The sequence below is a fragment of the Melanerpes formicivorus genome, unplaced genomic scaffold (genome assembly GCF_026170545.1).
Source record: "Melanerpes formicivorus ecotype bairdi unplaced genomic scaffold, bMelFor1.0.p_v2 SCAF_39, whole genome shotgun sequence".
Lineage (NCBI taxonomy): Eukaryota > Metazoa > Chordata > Aves > Piciformes > Picidae > Melanerpes > Melanerpes formicivorus.
In genome coordinates this window covers 3,738,263-3,756,641 of record NW_027142391.1, presented here as the reverse complement: position 1 = coordinate 3,756,641, position 18,379 = coordinate 3,738,263, and the positions used below count along the sequence as shown (strand labels likewise).

General features: G+C 55.2%; 1 protein-coding gene across 1 annotated transcript in view; it reads right to left on the bottom strand.

The window, feature by feature from the left end:
- NOC2L (NOC2 like nucleolar associated transcriptional repressor) overlaps window positions 1-18,379 on the bottom strand; it is a 54,724-nt gene that overhangs the window by 27,746 nt on the left and 8,599 nt on the right. Inside the window, exons 8-12 of the mRNA XM_068158318.1 lie at window positions 16,499-16,609; window positions 14,827-14,940; window positions 13,403-13,591; window positions 10,161-10,300; window positions 3,559-3,670 (exon numbers count right to left, since the gene is read on the bottom strand). Of these exons, the coding sequence (XP_068014419.1) occupies window positions 3,559-3,670; window positions 10,161-10,300; window positions 13,403-13,591; window positions 14,827-14,940; window positions 16,499-16,609 (666 nt within the window). The remainder of the gene's footprint in view (window positions 1-3,558; window positions 3,671-10,160; window positions 10,301-13,402; window positions 13,592-14,826; window positions 14,941-16,498; window positions 16,610-18,379) is intronic.

Sequence of the window (18,379 nt, the reverse complement as noted above, 5' to 3'; positions counted from 1 at the left end):
TCTGAGGGTCTCCAAGGCTGGAGACTCCACACCTTTCCTGGGCCAGCTGTGCCAGTGCTCAGAGACCCTCAGGCAGCTGTGATTTAGCCACTTGTCAATACCCATCACAGCCTGCTTATCTGCTGTGCAATCCATCAGCTTGTCTGGGAGGAAGTTATGGCAGATAGTAGCCAAAGCCTTGATGGAGAGAAGATAAATGGCATCCCCTGCTCTCCCCTCATCCATGGAGCCAATCAGCTCATGCTAGAGGTCTATTAGATATTGGTCAGGCATCATCTCCCTCAAACAACTCCTGGTACCTGCAGGGCTGTGATGCAGAATTTAAGAGCTGCAATGTAGCAGTGGAGGGAGGAGAAGGAGCCAAAGGAAAGGCACATCTTCAGCTGCTGTAGTGGCTCAGCCTGGTCTAAAGCCTCAGTCTTTCCTCTCCCTGTGAAGGAGGCAGGGAGCCCACATGGTGCAGGCAACTGCTTTCAGCTCTGTGCTCCAACCTCTGACTGTGCCCAGCATTAGCAATTCTCCAGCCCCAATCTCCACAGCAGCTGATTCCCTCCACCCCAAGCCACTGCCCCCTCCCACACCTTGCACTCCCAAGCCCCTGGGGCTGGATTTTCTCTGACCAAGACTCAAGCCATTGAAGTGTCACAGTGGGAAAAACTCCTGTCTCCCTAAGCATGTCAGGGTTAACCTCCTCTCCCATCCCTCTGCAGAGGAAAGCAATTTGAAGTGGCAGGAGAAGTCTGCCTGTGGGGAGATTTCCACCCGGTTTAGCCACACCTGCCTTCCAGCAGCTGTGCCACCAATTCTCCTGCTGCAGAAACCAGTGACCTGCCACACAGGAACTGAAGTGATGGGGGGAAAAAAAAACCAACAAGCCAGCCCTGGGATCTCACAGCCCCTTCAAGGGGACTAACACCACAAACCCAGAAGCCTGCCTGCTCTCCACCCCCTCCCAACCCATCCCCTCCTATCTAAGATGTCATTTGAGCAAGCTGCTGCTTTTGCTCCATCCTGGAGAGCAGAGGCAGAGAGGAGACAGCACTGGATGCCCACACTGGGGAGCATCAGCCCCTGTCAAGATGCATCAGGCAGCCTGCTCTCATTTCCCTTGGCAGCTGCTTGGGGAATTCTTGTGCCTGTGGGAATTGCAAACACATTCAATCTGCCTCTCCTGGAAGCACAAGGTAAGAGGGGTTGGGTTTCCCTTGGTGGAGAGAGGGGAAAGGAAAACACAAGAGCTCCACAGCCACTTCTTACACACAAGAATCTACACTCTGAGGCCATGCAAAGCTCTGTAACAGAGAGGAAGAGGGAGCTGGGAAGAGCTGGAAGTCCAAAAGGAGTAGTCCTGAATGCTCTTGGGAACTCCAGAGAATATTTGAGGGACCCTTTGCAGGAGAGAGGCAGGAAGAGGGGAAAAGGCTGAGCGCTGCAGGGAGGTTGGGGAGTTTACCATTATGCCACCTTGGGTGACAGAAGCAAAGCAAAATCATCACTAAGGGTAGGCAGGGAACACAGATGCAGGCATCCAGCCTGCCCCCTTCCCTCCCTGGTCACCAGCACCTGGACAAGGCAAGGCAAGGAGGGAGCCTCCCAAGCAGGCAGCAGCAGCGGATGCGGTCAGGGGCCTGGGGAAGCTGGGAGGAAGCTCAGCCAGCAGTGTGGCAAGGTCTGGCTGGGCACTGCCACACAGATTACAGCTGAGGTGGTGGGACCAGAATGCAAAGATTGGGAGGGGTGGGGAATAAGGCCCCCAAGGAGGGAGGAGGGGAAAGAAATGCTTTAACTCTCCAAGTAAACCATCCTCACCCCAGGCTCCAGCCCCCCGTGGGGGGAGACGCCTCCATCACTGCCTCTGCTTGGCAGAGATTCACAGCTGCATGAAGAGGAGGAAGGAAGGAGATGAGTGGCAAAGCCACACAGGGCAGGGAGCAGCAGAGGAGGTGGGAGAGAGCAGGAGGTTTATAAACACTGCTGCTTTCCACAGGCTGAGAGGATGTGGTTTGCAGAGGACGTTCATAACAACACAAACCCACAGCAGCCTTTGCTACAACAGAATCTGATTAGCAATGAACCCAGCTGGCTCAGGTCATTTATTACACAGCCCTCCCTTCCTCCTCCTCAGTGCCCAGCCTCATGCTGACCTGCTGGGCCTTCTGCATTCCTCACACTGCCTTCTTGAGGGGAATTTGGCTGCTGCACCACTCCTAGCAGCAAAGCTAGAAAAGACCTCTGTGGAGAGCTGTCAGGCATCTGATCTGGGGGAAAGCTGGAGGGTCTCTCAGCAGCAGGGCTTCAAACACTGCACTTGGCCAGGCTGCCTTCAAGGGGACTGTGGGCTTCCCCCTCCCCCCCCCCCCCCCAAGTAAATCCTTGAAGGGCTTTTTCCTTCCATTTTCTTTTGCCTGCTGTTTGAAGGAATTCTTGCTTTTGCTAAATGGGAACACAGCAGCAGGAAGACTTCATGCCTGGAAGTGCTTAAAACCTTGGAGCAGCCTGGTCTGGTGGAAGAGAGTTGGAATTAGCTGATCCTGAAGGTCCCCTCTTCCCAAGCTGATCCTGAAGGTCCCCTCTTCCCAAGCTGACCCTGAAAGGTCCCCTCTTCCCAAGCTGACCCTGAAAGGTCCCCTCTTCCCAAGCTGACCCTGAAAGGTCCCCTCTTCCCAAGCTGACCCTCGAGGTCCCCTCTTCCCAAGCTGACCCTCGAGGTGCCCTCTTCCCAAGCTGACCCTCGAGGTCCCCTCTTCCCAAGCTGACCCTCGAGGTCCCCTCTTCCCAAGCTGACCCTCGAGGTCCCCTCTTCCCAAGCTGACCCTGAAAGGTCCCCTCTTCCCAAGCTGACCCTCGAGGTGCCCTCTTCCCAAGCTGACCCTCGAGGTGCCCTCTTCCCAAGCTGACCCTCGAGGTGCCCTCTTCCCAAGCTGACCCTCGAGGTGCCCTCTTCCCAAGCTGACCCTCGAGGTCCCCTCTTCCCAAGCTGACTCTTCCATTCTAGGCTTCTGATTTTCAAAGGGCAAAGGGTTGTAGGGTGGATTCAGATTGGACATTAGGATGAAGTTCTTTGCTGTGAGAGTGGAGAGACACAGGAAAGGCTTGCCCAGAGAAGCTGTAGCCACCTCATCCCTGGAAGTGTTTAAGACCAGGCTGGGTGAGGCTTTGAGCAAGCTGGGCTGGTGGGAGGTGTCCCTGCCCACGGCAGGGGGTTGGAACTGGATGAGCTTTAAGGTCCCTTCCAGCTCAAGCCATTCTGATTCTGTTAACAGCAGCTTGTGGAGTTACTGCAACCAGCTGAACTTCTGCATCTCCTCTTTGGCAACCTCCTTGCCTGCTCCAGCTGCACTAGTGAGACCACCTAGGAATGTGTTTCTTATGCACCCAGCTGATCTCAGACACTCTCTGCTCACACAATAAACCTTTAATCCTATTTGCTAAGCAAACAACACGCTCTGGCTGCTGCTGTTTGCCAGGGATTTGAGGGAGAGTGAGCAAACTGGGCAGTCTTGGGAGCTGCTGGTGGGTTGGGGAGGGGGATTTGATAGGCAGCAGGAAGCAACTAACCTCCAGGATGAAGGGCAGCACTGGGATGAAGGTCCTGGTGTTCTCAGACAGCAGCGTGAGGGCCCGGATGCAGTGCATGCGCAGGGGGTAGAAACGAGCTGTTGGTACCAGCCTGCAGAGGAAGGGAGGGAAAAAGGGAAGGATGTTAGGCCAAGGTGATACAGGAACTGCACCTGCAGCCCTCAGTGACACTTGAGAGCTGCTCCCACTCCACAAAAGAAAGGCAGCTCCAATGCTGCACAGGAGCTGCTGGAGCCGTCAGTAAAATCCGCAGGTGTTAAAGCTGGAACGCTAACCAGTTCCTGCAGCCAGAGCACAGCCTTCTGCTGGGAGACTCTGCTCCAAGACAAAAAGCTTTGCAGGTGAACTACAACTCCCAGAAGCACAGAATGTCAGGGGTTGGAAGGCACCTGGACAGATCATCCAGCCCGACCCCACGGCTACAGCAGGACCACCTAGAGCAGGTCCCACAGAAAGCCACCCAGGCAGCTGCTGAGTGGCTCCAGAGAGGGAGGCTCCACAACCTCTCTGGGCAGCCTGCTCCAGGGCTCTGTCACCCACTCAGGTGTTAAGAGGTGGAACCAACTCCTTTGTTAAAGGTTGGGAGTGAGCAGGGGCAGCTCCCCCAGCAGCAGAGGGGAGAAGGCAGAGCTACCCCTAAAAGGCAGCAGGCCTCCTTACTGTACCACTCAAGAAACCTCTCAGGCTGTACTTGGAGACACTGGTGCCTCCAGCATGACAAAATCCCAGGATGTATCTGCTTGGCAGAGACCTCAAAGACCTTCCAGCCTAAGCCTTGAGCCAGCACTGAAGGGTCACCACCAAACCATGACCCTGAGTGCCAGGTCTGTGTGGCACTTGAACACTGCCAGGGCCTGCGACTCCAGCACGGCCCTGGGCAGCCCATTCCAACCTCTGAGAACCCTTCCAGTGAAGGAATGCTTCCTGACACCAAGCTGAGGGCAGGAGTTGATCTGCTGGAGGGTAGAGAGGCTCTGCAGAGGGACCTGGACAGGCTGGGCAGATGGGCAGAGGCCAAGGGCAGGAGATTGAACACATCCAAGTGCCAGGGGCTGCACATTGGCCACAACAACCCCAGGCAGTGCTACAGGCTGGGGGCAGAGTGGCTGAGAGGAGCCAGGCAGAGAGGCACCTGGGGGTGCTGGTGGATAGTAGGCTGAACATGAGCCTGCAGTGTGCCCAGGCAGTCAAGAAGGCCAAGGGCATCCTGGCCTGCATCAGGAGCAGTGTGGCCAGCAGGAGCAGGGAGCTCATCCTGCCCCTGTACACTGCACTGGTTAGGCCACACCTGGAGTCCTGTGTCCAGTTCTGGGCTCCTCAGGTTAGGAAGGAGGTTGAGTTGCTGGAACAAGAACAGAGAAGGGCAACAAAGCTGGGGAGGGGCTTGGAACACAGCCCTGTGAGGAGAGGCTGAGGGAGCTGGGGTTGCTTAGCCTGGAGAAGAGGAGACTCAGGGGAGACCTTCTTGCTCTCTCCAACTCCCTGAAGGGAGGTTGTAGCCAGGTGGGGGTTGGTCTCTTCTCCCAGGCAAGCAGCACCAGAACAAGAGGACACAGTCTCAGGCTGCACCAGGGGAGGTTCAGGTTGGATGTTAGGAAGAAGTTCTATACAGAGAGAGTGATTGCCCATTGGAATGGGCTGCCTGGGGAGGTGGTGGAGTCCCCATCCCTGGAGGTGTTCAGGAGGAGACTTGCTGGGGTGCTTGGTGCCATGGGTTAGCTGTTTGGGTGGGTTGGATTGGTTGATGGGTTGGACACGATGATCTTGAAGGTCTCTTCCAACCTGGTTTGGTTTATTCTAAATAATAAAATACCCAGCCTGGACCTCCCCTAGCACAGCCTGTAACCATTTCCTCTGGTCCTGCTGCTTGCCACCAAGGAGCAGCAGCTGCCCCCTCCCCATTCCAACCTCCCTTTGAGGTAGCTGTAAGAGAGCGATAAGGCCTCCCCCCCACCCCCCTCAGCCTCCTCTTCTCCAGACTGAGCAATCCCACCACAGCTCCCAGATAACAGGCTCCAAGCTGATAAATGAACCCCCTCCCTTCCCCAAAGAGCTGCCTGAGGAATCCAGGAGAGCAAAAAGAAGTAATAAATGGCTTGAGCAGGCCCCATAAATCACCTGCAGCTCCCCCTCCCAAATAGCAAAATAATTATCACTGGATCCATCACAGAAATAAATCTGCTCTGCACCCCTGGCCTGGCACCAGGGGAGATGACCAAAGCCATTCTCAGGAATTAATTGATCAAGGAATAAACCTGTTAAAGGCATGGATTTACTGTAAACCAAGGCCATTCATTTGAGAGCATGCAGCAGCAGCAATGCAACAACCTCCAGCAGCTTCCCCCCCACCATCCCCCCCAGGGCTGCAGGCAGGGCCCAGGGAATACAAACAAGCAGCTGGGGCCCAGCTCTGCTGAGGGAGGTCCCCAGTGCTTAGTGTAGGCAAGGGGGTCAGCATGACTCACAGAATCAGCCAGGTTGGCAAAGACCTCAGAGATCAGCAAGTCCAACCTATTACCTAATACCTAACACCTCAACCATGGCTCCAAGTGCCACATCCAAGCCTCTCCTGAGCACCTCCAGGGATGGGGACTCCACCACCTCCCTGGGCAGCACATCCCAAGGGCCAATTACTCTCTCTGTGGAGAACTTTCTCCTAACTTCCAGCCTAAACTTCCCCTGGCACAGCTTGAGACTGTGTCCTCTTGTTCTGGTGCTGCTTGCCTGGGAGAAGAGACCAACCCCCAGCTGGCTACAGCCTCCCTTCAGGGAGTTGGAGAGAGCAAGAAGGTCTCCCCTGAGCCTCCTCTTCTCCAGGCTAAGCAACCTCAGCTCCCTCAGCCTCTCCTCACAGGGCTGTGCTCCAGACCCCTCCCCAGCCTTGTTGCCCTTCTCTGGACACCTTCAAGTCTCTCAATGTCCTTCCTAAACTGAGGAGCCCAGAACTGGACACAGGACTCAAGGTGTGGCTTAACCAGTGCAGTGTACAGGGGCAGAATGACCTCCCTGCTCCTGCTGGCCACACTGCTCCTGCTGCAGGCCAGGATGCCCTTGGCCCTCTTGGCTGCCTGGGCGCACTGCAGGCTCATGTTCAGCCTACCATCAACCAGCACCCCCAGGTCCCTCTCTGCCTGGCTGCTCTCAGCCACTCTGCCCCCAGCCTGTAGCACTGCCTGGGGTTGTTGTGGCCAAAGTGCAGCACCTGGCACTTGGATTTGTTGAATGCCATCCTGTTGGATTCTGCCCTTCTGCCCAGCCTGGCCAGGTCCCTCTGCAGAGCCTCTCTACCCTCCAGCAGTTCAACTCCTGCCCCAGCTTGCTGTCGTCAGCAAATTTACTGCTGATGGACTCAATGCCCTCCTCCAGATCATCAATAAGGATGTTAGAGAGCAGAGGGCCCAGCACTGATCCCTGGGGCAGTGACTGTCCCAGTTCCTGTCACAAGAGGCCATGAGGAGCTCCCTGTGTCCCAGGCAGCCAGCCGGCTCGGCGCGCTTGAGCTGGAGCCCGGCGCCACCTCCCGGTACTGCAGGCACTGGGGAAGCCTCCTCCCAGCACCACCCCCCCCTGCATGCCCCCACCCTCAGGAACAGGAGGGGAGAAAGAACTGTTCCAGACGGTCACAGCACCCTGCCCCATCACCTGCTCACAGCCACACAGAGTTTACCCACAGCATCCCCTCCAGGATGTCTGCTGGCAGCAGGCAGAGGCTGGGCAGCCCCCCCAGGCACAGGCTGGGCAGCCCCCCCAGGCACAGGCTGGGCAGCCTCCTGAGCAGGCCCTTCCAGAGCTGGATTAAAGGGTACATGAAGAGAAGGGACAAAAAAGCCTTGACCTGGAGATGGTTTTATCCTCTCACCTCAAAAAACAAACCAACCCTCAGTTTTTTCCCTAACCAGCACCAAGGGAGGTGGCACAGAGAGGAGGAGGAGGATGATGACTCTCATTAGGCTCAGCCTGGACAGCACAAGCACCAGGACCAAGAAGCTGCCTGCACAGGAGGAGGGAACCTCACTTTCCTACCAGGATAGGATCCAGGGTGCAGCCTGAAGCCCACAGAGCCACATCATTCCCATCTCTGCTAACCTACCTACCTCCTTTTTCTGTCCTGGCCACTGGCCTGACTCAGTGAGGAAGCCAAGAGGGATTCTGTTTCTACTTCCTCCACCCCAGAAGGTCAGGTTCCCAAAGCACAGGATCCCAGCACACTGGGGCATGAAAAGAGAGCCCCTGGAGATTGAGTCCAAGCCCCCTGGCTAAGGCAGGGTCACCCACAGCAGCTTGCCCAGGGTCACCCACAGCAGCTTGCCCAGGGGTCACCATGTCCAGGTGGGTTTGGAATCTCTCCAGAGGAGACTCCACCACCTCTGTAGGCAGCCAGCTCCAGCACCCTCCTGTTCAGGTGCAATCTCCTGGGTTCCAGCCTGTGCCTGCTGCCCCTTGTCCTGCCTCTGGGCACCCCTGAGGGGAGTCTGGCCTCACACTCTTGCCCTCCACTCTTTAGATATTGATCAGCACCGAGAAGATCCTCTCATATTAGTCTTTAAAGCTGTGTCAGAGAGCTACTGTGTCCAATTCTGGGGCCCTCAGGTTGGGAATGACATTGAGGTGCTGGAAGGTGTCCAGAGAAGGGCAACAAAGCTGGGGAGGGGTCTGGAGCACAGCCCTGAGAGGAGAGGCTGAGGGAGCTGGGGGTGATTAGCCTGGAGAAGAGGAGGCTCAGGGGAGACCTCATTGCTCTCTCCAACTCCCTGAAGGGAGGTTGTAGCCAGGAGGGGGTTGGTCTCTTCTCCCAGGCAAGCAGCATCAGAACAAGAGGACACAGTCTCAACATGTGCCAGGGGAGGTTCAGGCTGGAGGTGAGGAGAAAGTTCTCCATAGAGAGTAATTGGCCCTTGGGATGTGCTGCCCAGGGAGTTGGTGGAGTCCCCATCCCTGGAGGTGTTCAAAAGAGCCTGGATGAGGCACTTGGTGCCATGGTTTGGTTGATCAGATGGTGCTGGGTGAGAGGTTGGACTGGATGATCTCCAAGGCCTTTTCCAGCCTGGTTAATTCTATTCTAAACTGCACCTCACCCTGAGCAGCCCTGTCCATCAGGAATTCTATTTCCTGCTCTCCCTGAGCCTCACCTTCCCTTGGCCCCAGAGAGCTCATTTATCTGCCTGGACAGGTAGAAAAACTGCCTGGATTAGTCCCCAGATGTACAACAGAGCAGTGAGCAGCAGGCTGTGCAGATGGGGGGGAGGGGGATGGGAGGGAGGGAGGGATGCATCGTTTCAATCTGCTTATCTCCAGCACCACACTTGGGAGCTGGGCAGGGAGGTGCTGGTTTAAGGCTGAGAATCTGCTTAACAGAGCTAACAGGATTTCAGAGCAGAGACTCAGGAACTCCCTCAATGCTCATTATTAACAGCAGGGGAAAGAGAAAATAACAACTCCTCTATAAACTGATGGGGAAAAGAGAGGAGGGATCCTCACCAGGGACACTGAAACAAGCAGCGTGGCCTAGTTCTGACCAACTTCCACCCCCCAGAAATGCATCTTCTGCCTGCACCTGCAGAGCTGGAGGTGCTGACTTGATTCTCTCCTGTGGCAAGGTGAGGTCCTGAGGCAAGGCAGTCCATTTTTCACTTGCCACTTCACAGAATTAGAATCACAGGGTGCTGGGGGCTGGAGGGGACCTCTGGAGATCATCCAGCCCAAGCCCCTGCCAGAGCAGCATCACCCAGGAACACAGCCAGAGAAGTCTCCAGAGAAGGAGACTCCACAACCTCTCTGGGCAGCCTGCTCCAGGCCTCCAGCTGCCTCACCATAAAGAAGCTTCACCTCACACTGAGGTGGAACCTCCTGGGCTCCAGCTTGTGCCCATTGTTCCTTGCCCTGTCACTGGGCACCACCAAAGAGCCTGGCACCTCCACCTTGACACCCACCCCTCAGATATTTGTATCACACAGAATCACCAAGAGTTGGAAGAGACCTCAAAGATCATCAAGTCCAAGCTGGCACCACAGCCCCCACGACTAAGCCATGGCACCATATACAGGCATTGATCAGATCCTCTCTCAAGGCTGAACAGCCCCAGGCCTCTCAGCATTTCTTCACACCAGAGGTGTTCAAGTCCCCCAGTCATCCTCATGGCCTCCCTTTGACTCTCTCCCTCTCTCTCTTGAATTAGGGAGCCCCAAACTGGACACAGATATTGCAGGTGTGATCTCCCCCAGGGCAGAGCAGAGTGGGAGCAGAACCTCCCTAGCCCTGCTGGACACCTTTCCATGAGGCACCCCAGGGGGATAACCTGCCCAGGCTATTCAGACTGGAAAACCTCTCTCAGACAGAGGATTTGGCATGGGGAAGAATAACCAACACCACAACCTCCTCAGCATTTCAACACACCAGTGCTGAATGCACCTCTGGCTGGAACAGCCCAACCAAAAGCAGCTCTCAGCCCATTCCCCCCCACAGCCTTCAAGGTTGAATCCAGCTCACACAACACCCCTTGCTCACTGCCCTGCCACATCAGGAGAAACAAAGACAGTTAAAAGAGGATAAAAGGGAGGATAAAAACCACAAATCCAACTTACTTTATGCAGCCAATGATGACCTGGGTCAAAGGATAGATCAAGGGCTCCATGACCTCACTGGGGTGGATGGTGCTGAGCACCCGACACCAGAAATAGAGGCAGTGGATGTACTGCCAGTTGTAGACAGACTGGAAGTTCTCCTGCAGGGAATGCAACAACACAGGCACAAAGCTCAAGATGGGACAGCTGAGAGGACCTTTGCTCTCTGGGTTTCTCCCAGAGGGGACTGGGGAGTGCTCAGGGAGGAGCAGCTCACACTCCGAGCTGCTGCTTTGAGGCTGGAGGCTGAGCCACCAGCCAGCAGGCTCAGATGTGGCACTGGCAGCCTTCTGATTTGGTGCTGGGTAGTGCCTTGAAGGACATAACAAGCAGCTCCCAGGCTGCTTCTGCTCCCAGCCATGGTGCATTTGAGGGGAATGATTTAATGACCCAGCTCCCAGCAGATGGTGGGATGGAGCCAAGCCTTAGGAAACCTTTGACTGTTCCACTCACCCACAGCTCCTGAGACAGACAATGGGCTGGGTGGGAAGGGACCTCCAAAGGTCATCCAGTTCAACCCCCTGCAGTCAGCAAGGACACCCTCCACTCCAGCAGGTTGCTCAGAGCCTTGTCAAGCCTCAACTTGAGCGTCTGCAGGGATGGGGCCTCCACCACCTCCCTGGGCAACCTGTTCCACTGTTCTACCACCCTCATGGTGCAGGAATTGTTCCTCACATCCAATCTAAATCTGCTGTTCTCCAATTCCAAACCATTGCCTCTAGTCCTGTCCCTGCAGGCCTTTGCCAACAGTCCCTCTGCAGCCTTCCTGCAGCCCCCTTCAGGTAGTGGAAGCCTGCTCTAAGGTCTCCCTGGAGCCTTCTCTTCTCCAGACTGAACAGCCCCAGCTCCCTCAGCCTGTGCTCCCAGTCCAGGTGCTCCAGCTTGGGTTTGCCTCAGTGACTTCCAAGGCTCAGGTCAGCTCCTCTCTTGCATGGGTGGAGCAAGATGTACAAGGCCTGAAACAAGGCCAGGAATTCTCAGCTGCAGCCACTGAAGCAAAGCCTGTAGCAAGGATTTAAGCCACAGCTGGATGGTAGAGCTCTGCCAGCTCTCCCCAGGTCACTGAGATGTACCAAGCAGCTCTGGCCTCAGCTTCTCTTGCACAGAAGAGATCAGCAACCTGCTCCTGTAATCATCTCCCACAACCACCCATTGCTCCAGTTACATTAATTGGCTTATTGCTTGGAGTTGGACATTTTGGTTGTGCTGTTGTCTTTTTAAAGTCCCTACAGCCCTCCCCAGCTGTGACAGGGAGGGGATTTAGCTTGTCTGGGCCAGGAGCAAGGGTGTAAGGAGCCAGTGCAATCCAATTAGGGTATATGCAGCCCAGACTTCATTTATCTCTGCTCTTTTATCCCCATGTCTGAAGAGCCAGAAGATTTAAGTGGTCAGCAGCCCTGCAATGTTTGGGAGAGGCTGGACAGTTAATCTAGAGGGCTCTGTTTTGCTAAACACAACCAAAGCCAGGATTAGCAGTCAGACTCAAATTCCCCAAGTCAGACTGGACAGGGCTGGAATCAGGCCTGCTCCCAAAAGGTCTGAGCTGCTTTATTCAGCTAAGTCCTCTGAATAGCTGGGACTACACTGGAAAGATCCCCACACCAGGGTGGCTCCTAATCTTCTTTATCTGCAGGGTTTGTGCCAGGTTTTGTTCAAAGGCATGGCCAGCAGGTCAAGGGAGGTGACTCTGCTCCTCTACCCTGCAGACCCCACCTGAAGCACTGCCTCCAACTCTGGAGCCCACCCACAGGGAGGACATTCATCTGTGGCTGAGAGTCCAGGAGGGCCACCAAGATGATCAAAGGGCTGGAGAACCTCCCCTGTGGGGACAGGCTGAGGGAGTGTTCAGCCTGGAGAAGGGAAAGCTTCAGGGAGACCTCAGAGCAGCCTCCCAGTACCTGAAGGGGCCTGCAAGAAAGCTGGGGAAGGACTTTTCCTGAGGACCTGAGGTGACAGGAGATGGGGCAGGGGTTTGAAAGCAGAGGAAGGGAGATGCAGGTTGGACATTAGGAAGAAGTTCCTGACTGTGAGGGTAGTGAGACCCTGGAACGGGTTGCCCAGAGGAGCTGTGGATGCCTCACCCCTGGAAGCGTTTCAGAGCAGGCTGAACGAGCCTTTGAACAACATGCTCTGGTGGGAAGTGGCCATGGCAGGGCAGTTGGAACTGGATGATCTTTAAGGTCCCTTCCAACCCAAACCATTCTGTGGCTATGACAGAGGCTGCAAACAGCAACTTCAGAGCGGAAAACGTTGCCCAAAGCAGGGGACAGAAAGCGCAGCCCCAGCTCTTGCAAGCTGAGGGGGGAGCAAAGTGCCTCCCACCCTGCCCTTGGGTTTACTTCTCTTCCTTCCTTCAATTCTGAACACAGACAGCTAGGAGGTGAGCTCTGAAGCTCCCAGCCCCTGCCAAACCAAAAGATTCCTCAGCAGGTTACAAAAGGAGAGCCAGATAGATGCTGCTGATTTCAGAGACGCTACCAAAACCTGCAGCAGCTGCTGGGGCTTTGCCCTCCCTGCACATCCCCCAGGGCAGGCTCCACTCAGAGAGCCACAGAATGGTTAGGGTTGGAAGGGAGCTCAAGGCTCAGCCAGCTCCAACCCCCTGCCATGGGCAGGGACACCTCACACCACAGCAGGTTGCTCACAGCCACCTCCAGCCTGGCTGCAAACACCTCCAGGCAGGAGGCTTCCACCACCTCCCTGGGCAGCCTGTGCCAGGCTCTCACCACCCTCCTGGGGAACAACTTCTTCCTCACATCCAATCTCAATCTCCCCATTTCTAGTTTTGCTCCATCCCCCCCAGTCCTATCCCTCCCTGACCCCCTCAAAAGTCCCTCCCCAGCTTTCCTGTAGCCCCCTTCAGATACTGCAAGGCCACAAGAAGATCTCCCTGGAGCCTTCTCTTCTCCAGACTGAACAACCTCAACTCCCTCAGTCTGTCCTCACAGCAGAGCAGCTCCAGTCCTCTGCTCCTCCTCATGGCCCTTCTCTGGACACCTTCCAGCCCCAGCAGACCCTTCCTGGAACAGAGACTCCACAACTGGACGCAGTACTCCAGGTGCGGTCTCAGCAGAGCAGAGCTGGCGGCGGGGGGGAGAATCCCCTCCCTGGCCCTGCTGGCTCTGCTTCTCCTGCTGCAGCCCAGGATGGGATTTGGCTTTCTGGGCTGCCAGTGCACTGCTGCCAGCCTGAGGGGCCCTCACCTTCTTCTTGATGGTCATGGCGCTGCGCAGGTGGATGGCAAGCTGGCGGATGTAGACGAAGGCGTGCTGGTAGGAGGTGTGCGTGTCCAGGGCGTACAGCTCCGTCAGCGTCCGCTGCATGAAGTTGATCAGGGGCAGGACGTTGGGAGAGGTGAACCTGGAGTTCCTCACGAAGGCAATGTACATTTGCTGTGCAGGGAAGAGGGCAAGGTACAGTCCCATCAAGCAGAATGAAGACAAAAAAGCCTTCTTTCAGAGAACTGCTTCGGGTGGGAAAAGGCCTCTCGGGTCACCGAGTCCCAGCGAGCAACCCGACCCCACCACGGCCACAGGGCTCTTGGACACCTCCAAGGAGGGAGACTCCAGCCTGTTCCAAGCCCTGACCACTCCTGCAGGACAGAAACTGTTCCTAATCTTCAACCTAAACCCTCTCCTTGTGTGGTTTCAGTCCATATTCTCTTGTGCTATCACCTGACACTAGGGAGAAGAGAGCCCACCTGGCTCCTGGAATGGTAGAGAGCAGTGAGGCCTCACCTCAGCCTCTTCTTCTCCAGACTAAACCTCAGTTCTCTCAGCTGATCCTCACCAGACCTTTCTCCAGACCCTTCAGCACCTTCAACTTTCCCTTCTCTGGACACACAGCAAGGAGAGGTTTGGTCTCTTGGTAGCCAACATCAACTCCAGCACCTGCTCCCCCAACTGATCCTCACCAGCCCTTTCTCCAACCCTTAACCACCTTCTATTCCCTTCTCTGGACACACAGCAAGGAGGGGTTTGGTCTCTTGGCAGCCAGCATCAACTCCAGCTCCTGCTCAGGGAGGAAGGGAGGAAGGGAGGAAGGGAGGAAGGGAGGAAGGGAGGAAGGGAGGAAGGGAGGAAGGGAGGAAGGGAGGAAGGGAGGAAGGGAGGAAGGGAGGAAGGGAGGAAGGGAGGAAGGGAGGAAGGGAGGAAGGGAGGAAGGGAGGAAGGGAGGAAGGGAGGAAGGGAGGAAGGGAGGAAGGGAGGAAGGGAGGAAGGGAGGAAGGGAGGAAGGGAGGAAGGGAGGAAGGGAGGAAGGGAGGAAGGGAGGAAGGGAGGAAGGGAGGAAGGGAGGAAGGGAGGAAGGGAGGAAGGGAGGAAGGGAGGAAGGGAGGAAGGGAGGAAGGGAGGAAGGGAGGAAGGGAGGAAGGGAGGAAGGGAGGAAGGGAGGAAGGGAGGAAGGGAGGAAGGGAGGAAGGGAGGAAGGGAGGAAGGGAGGAAGGGAGGAAGGGAGGAAGGGAGGAAGGGAGGAAGGGAGGAAGGGAGGAAGGGAGGAAGGGAGGAAGGGAGGAAGGGAGGAAGGGAGGAAGGGAGGAAGGGAGGAAGGGAGGAAGGGAGGAAGGGAGGAAGGGAGGAAGGGAGGAAGGGAGGCAGGCACTGCAGAGCACAGCAAGTCCCAGCCTTACCTTGAGCAAGGGGCTGAGGTACAAATCCTTCTTGTAGCGACAGATCTTGATCAGCACGAGGAAGGAGAGCACTCTCACTGTCTCCTCACCTGTGCTCCACAGGTTGATAGCTTGCTGAATTGAAAAAGGTAAGTAGAGGGATTAAAAAGGTCCTCTCCCTACAGCCAGGCCTGAGCTTTCCTCCTTCCCAGCTCACACTCGAGTGGAGGAGGAAGGAGACAGGCTGATGGCAGGCTGTACTGTCACAGCATCGCTGGCAGCCGTTCTGTCCTCACATTCGAGCTGGGAGACCACACAGAAGGCAAGGTTGTTGTTTCCACACTCAGGAAACTGTCCAAAAATATCATCTCTGATAGAGTTCAACAGCAGGGCTGGGGAAAAAAAAACCACTACTCCAAACATCCCTAACTCCAGCGGTGAGCAGCCTGCTACCCTCCCTTCGGCACCCCAGGCACCCTTACCAAAGGGCTCCCAGCCTCACTTCAATGCTGTGTGGCAGCTTTTCACATTTAAATGTCAGCGTTGGCCTCTTCTGTTCTTTCACACCTCCTTTGTTGTTCCTAAGTGCTCAGCAGTTGTGACTAAGTTGCTGTTAAAATATTCCACCCCCAGCTCATGAGTGAAATACTATCAGGGACTACACGCAGGCGGCTACTACTCCATCTGGGAGTGAGGAACAGATGACGTTCCCAGAACACCTCCTTTTCTCCAGTCCTTCCCTCTCTCCCTTCCTTCCCTCCCTTTCTTTGGTCCTTCCCTGCCTCCCTTTCTTTGGTCCTTCCTCCTCTCTCTCCCTTCCTTCCCTCCCTCCCTTTCTTTGGTCCTTCCTCCTCTCTCTCTCTCCCCCTTCCTTCCCTCCCTCCCTTTGGTCCTTCCTCCTCACTCTCCCTCCCTTCCCTCCCTCCCTCCAGTCCTTCCTCCCCTCTCTCCCTTCCTCCCCTCTCTCCCTTCCTTTGGTCCTTCCTCCCCTCTCTCCCTTCCTCCCCTCTCTCCCTTCCTTTGGTCCTTCCTCCCCTCTCTCCCTTCCTTCCCTCCCTCCCTTTCTTTGGTCCTTCCCTGCCTCCCTCTCTCCCTTCCTTCCCTCCCTCCCTTTCTTTGGTCCTTCCCTCCCTCCCTTTCTTTGGTCCTTCCCTGCCTCCCTCTCTCTCCCTTCCTTCCCTCCCTCCCTTTCTTTGGTCCTTCCCTGCCTCCCTCTCTCTCCCTTCCTTCCCTCCCTCCCTTTCTTTGGTCCTTCCCTGCCTCCCTCTCTCTCCCTTCCTTCCCTCCCTCCCTTTCTTTGGTCCTTCCCTGCCTCCCTCTCTCTCCCTTCCTTCCCTCCCTCCCTCCCTTTCTTTGGTCCTTCCTCCCCTCTCTCTCTCTCCCTTCCTTCCCTCCCTTTCTTTGGTCCTTCCTCCCCTCTCTCTCTCCCTTCCTTCCCTTTCTTTGGTCCTTCCTCCTCTCTCCCTTCCTTCCCCAGAACACCTCCATGTCACTCTACAAGGGCTCAGCAGCAGAGCCACACACCTACTTTACCTCACCCAGGTCTGTAAGAAGAGCAGGAGACCTTTCCAGGACCAAGAGAAAAGGGAAGGGGAGCACAAGAGACTGAACTGTCAGGGGATCCAGCCCAAACCCCATGAGATGCTCATCTGCAGGGGCAGAGCAAACCCCTCAGCTCCAAACACCACCTTACCTTGAGCAGGACACGGCACTGCTTGGGAAAGGACAAGTAGTAGGGCACTATGGAGCTGACATGCTGAAGGACTGCTGCACCAACTGAGGCTTCTGTTAAGCAAGACAGGAGCTATGGAAGGAGAACAAACCACAGCCCTGTTTAGTATGTGGCCCTCATCATCACTTCTTCCCTTACCCTTCAGCATCTGTGTTTTGCATTCCCCAAGTGTTTCTGTGTGGCTAAAGCTCAGCCTGCCCTAGGAAAGAAGCTCAAACCCACAAAAGCTGACACACACTGGGTAAAACAACTCAGCTGAAGGAGGAGGAGAGCTCAGGCTACTGGACTTGGGTGGCTAAAGGCACCTGAGCTCATCACACACAGCCTCACTTGTGTGCTGCAGAAGTTTCCACCCAGTTTAAGATGTCTGCTCACAGATGGCACGACACCAGTGCCTCTGACTCACTGCAAATGGTCAAAACATGATGGAGACACCCTCAGCCTGCACAGATCTTGGAAACAGACCACCTGAGCTACCTGGGACTTTACTGGGTTTCATTAGGATTTAATGGGAAGCTGGTATCAAGAGATGAGCTGAAGGAAAGGGTCAGACAAACTGTTAAGAAACAGCATCTCTCTATTTCCAGGCTGTTCAGCTCAGCTCCCTTGGAGCCAACCCCAGAGACATTGGCAGTTTCTCACTGAAGAGAACAGTAAGCTCAAAGTCACTTCAGTTCAAGAGAGGTCCTGCCTGATGCAGTGCCAGCTCCTGTCTGCAATCCCAGTTGCTGGAAGCAGCAGCAGTTTTTTTCCCCCCTCCATTATCTTCCCTCCTTGCACCGCAAAGATTGTGAGCTAGGAAGGTCTCCTTTGCAAAGCCCCTCCCCCATCAGAATGAACAGGAGGCATTTCTGAGCAAATAGGTTAGAAAAATGCTGTAGTGAAGGCAGGGGCTGAGAGAGCTCAGAAGTACAGAAGTAAGCAGAGGGGCAGGGTTTGCTTCACTGGGACTGCCTTGCCAACTTCCCCTTTGCTGCTGCAATCCTCTGCTGCTGGCACCACGACTCCAGAGGAAGGAAAAAAAAGCTCTCCTGATCAGAAGGTTCTTTCTGCTAAGTCATTCTGCCAGCTCCCAGCTAAGAGACATCAGCACTTTCCTCACATCCCCTTCCCTCAGCTTCTCAAGGAGGAGCACATCAGTGCTTCCAATTCAAGGAGGTACTCTGAGGCAATCCCAAACCCAGAAATTAACTGGGGGCAGGAGTTTGCCTTCAGAAATAATCCCTGAATTGCCTCTGAAGAGCCAGACAGCAGCAATCTGGGCTGGCTGGGGTGTCCTAGTGGGATGGAGCATCACCACACTTGGAGATGGTGTATGTGAGATTGCCAGCATAACATCTTCTTAGTATTTACTACAAGCTTTAGGTTTTATAGATATAATTATTATAATTGTTAAAAAAAGAAGGGAAAGGAAAGGGGGGGGGGGGGGGAAAGAGAAGGGAAGGGAAGAGAAATGGAAGGAGGAAAAAAGAGAAGGGAAGGGAAGAGAAATGGAAGGAGGAAAAGAGAGAAGGGAAGGGAAGGGAAATGGAAGGAGGAAAAGAGAAGGGAAGGGAAGGGAAATGGAAGGAGGAAAAGAGAAGGGAAGGGAAGGGAAATGGAAGGAGGAAAAGAGAAGGGAAGGGAAGGGAAATGGAAGGAGGAAAAGAGAAGGGAAGGGAAGGGAAATGGAAGGAGGAAAAGAGAAGGGAAGGGAAGAGAAATGGAAGGAGGAAAAAAGAAGAGAAGGGAAGAGAAATGGAGGGAGGAAAAAAGAAGAGAAGGGAAGAGAAATGGAGGGAGGAAAAAAGAAGAGAAGGGAAGAGAAATGGAGGGAGGAAAAAAGAAGAGAAGGGAAGAGAA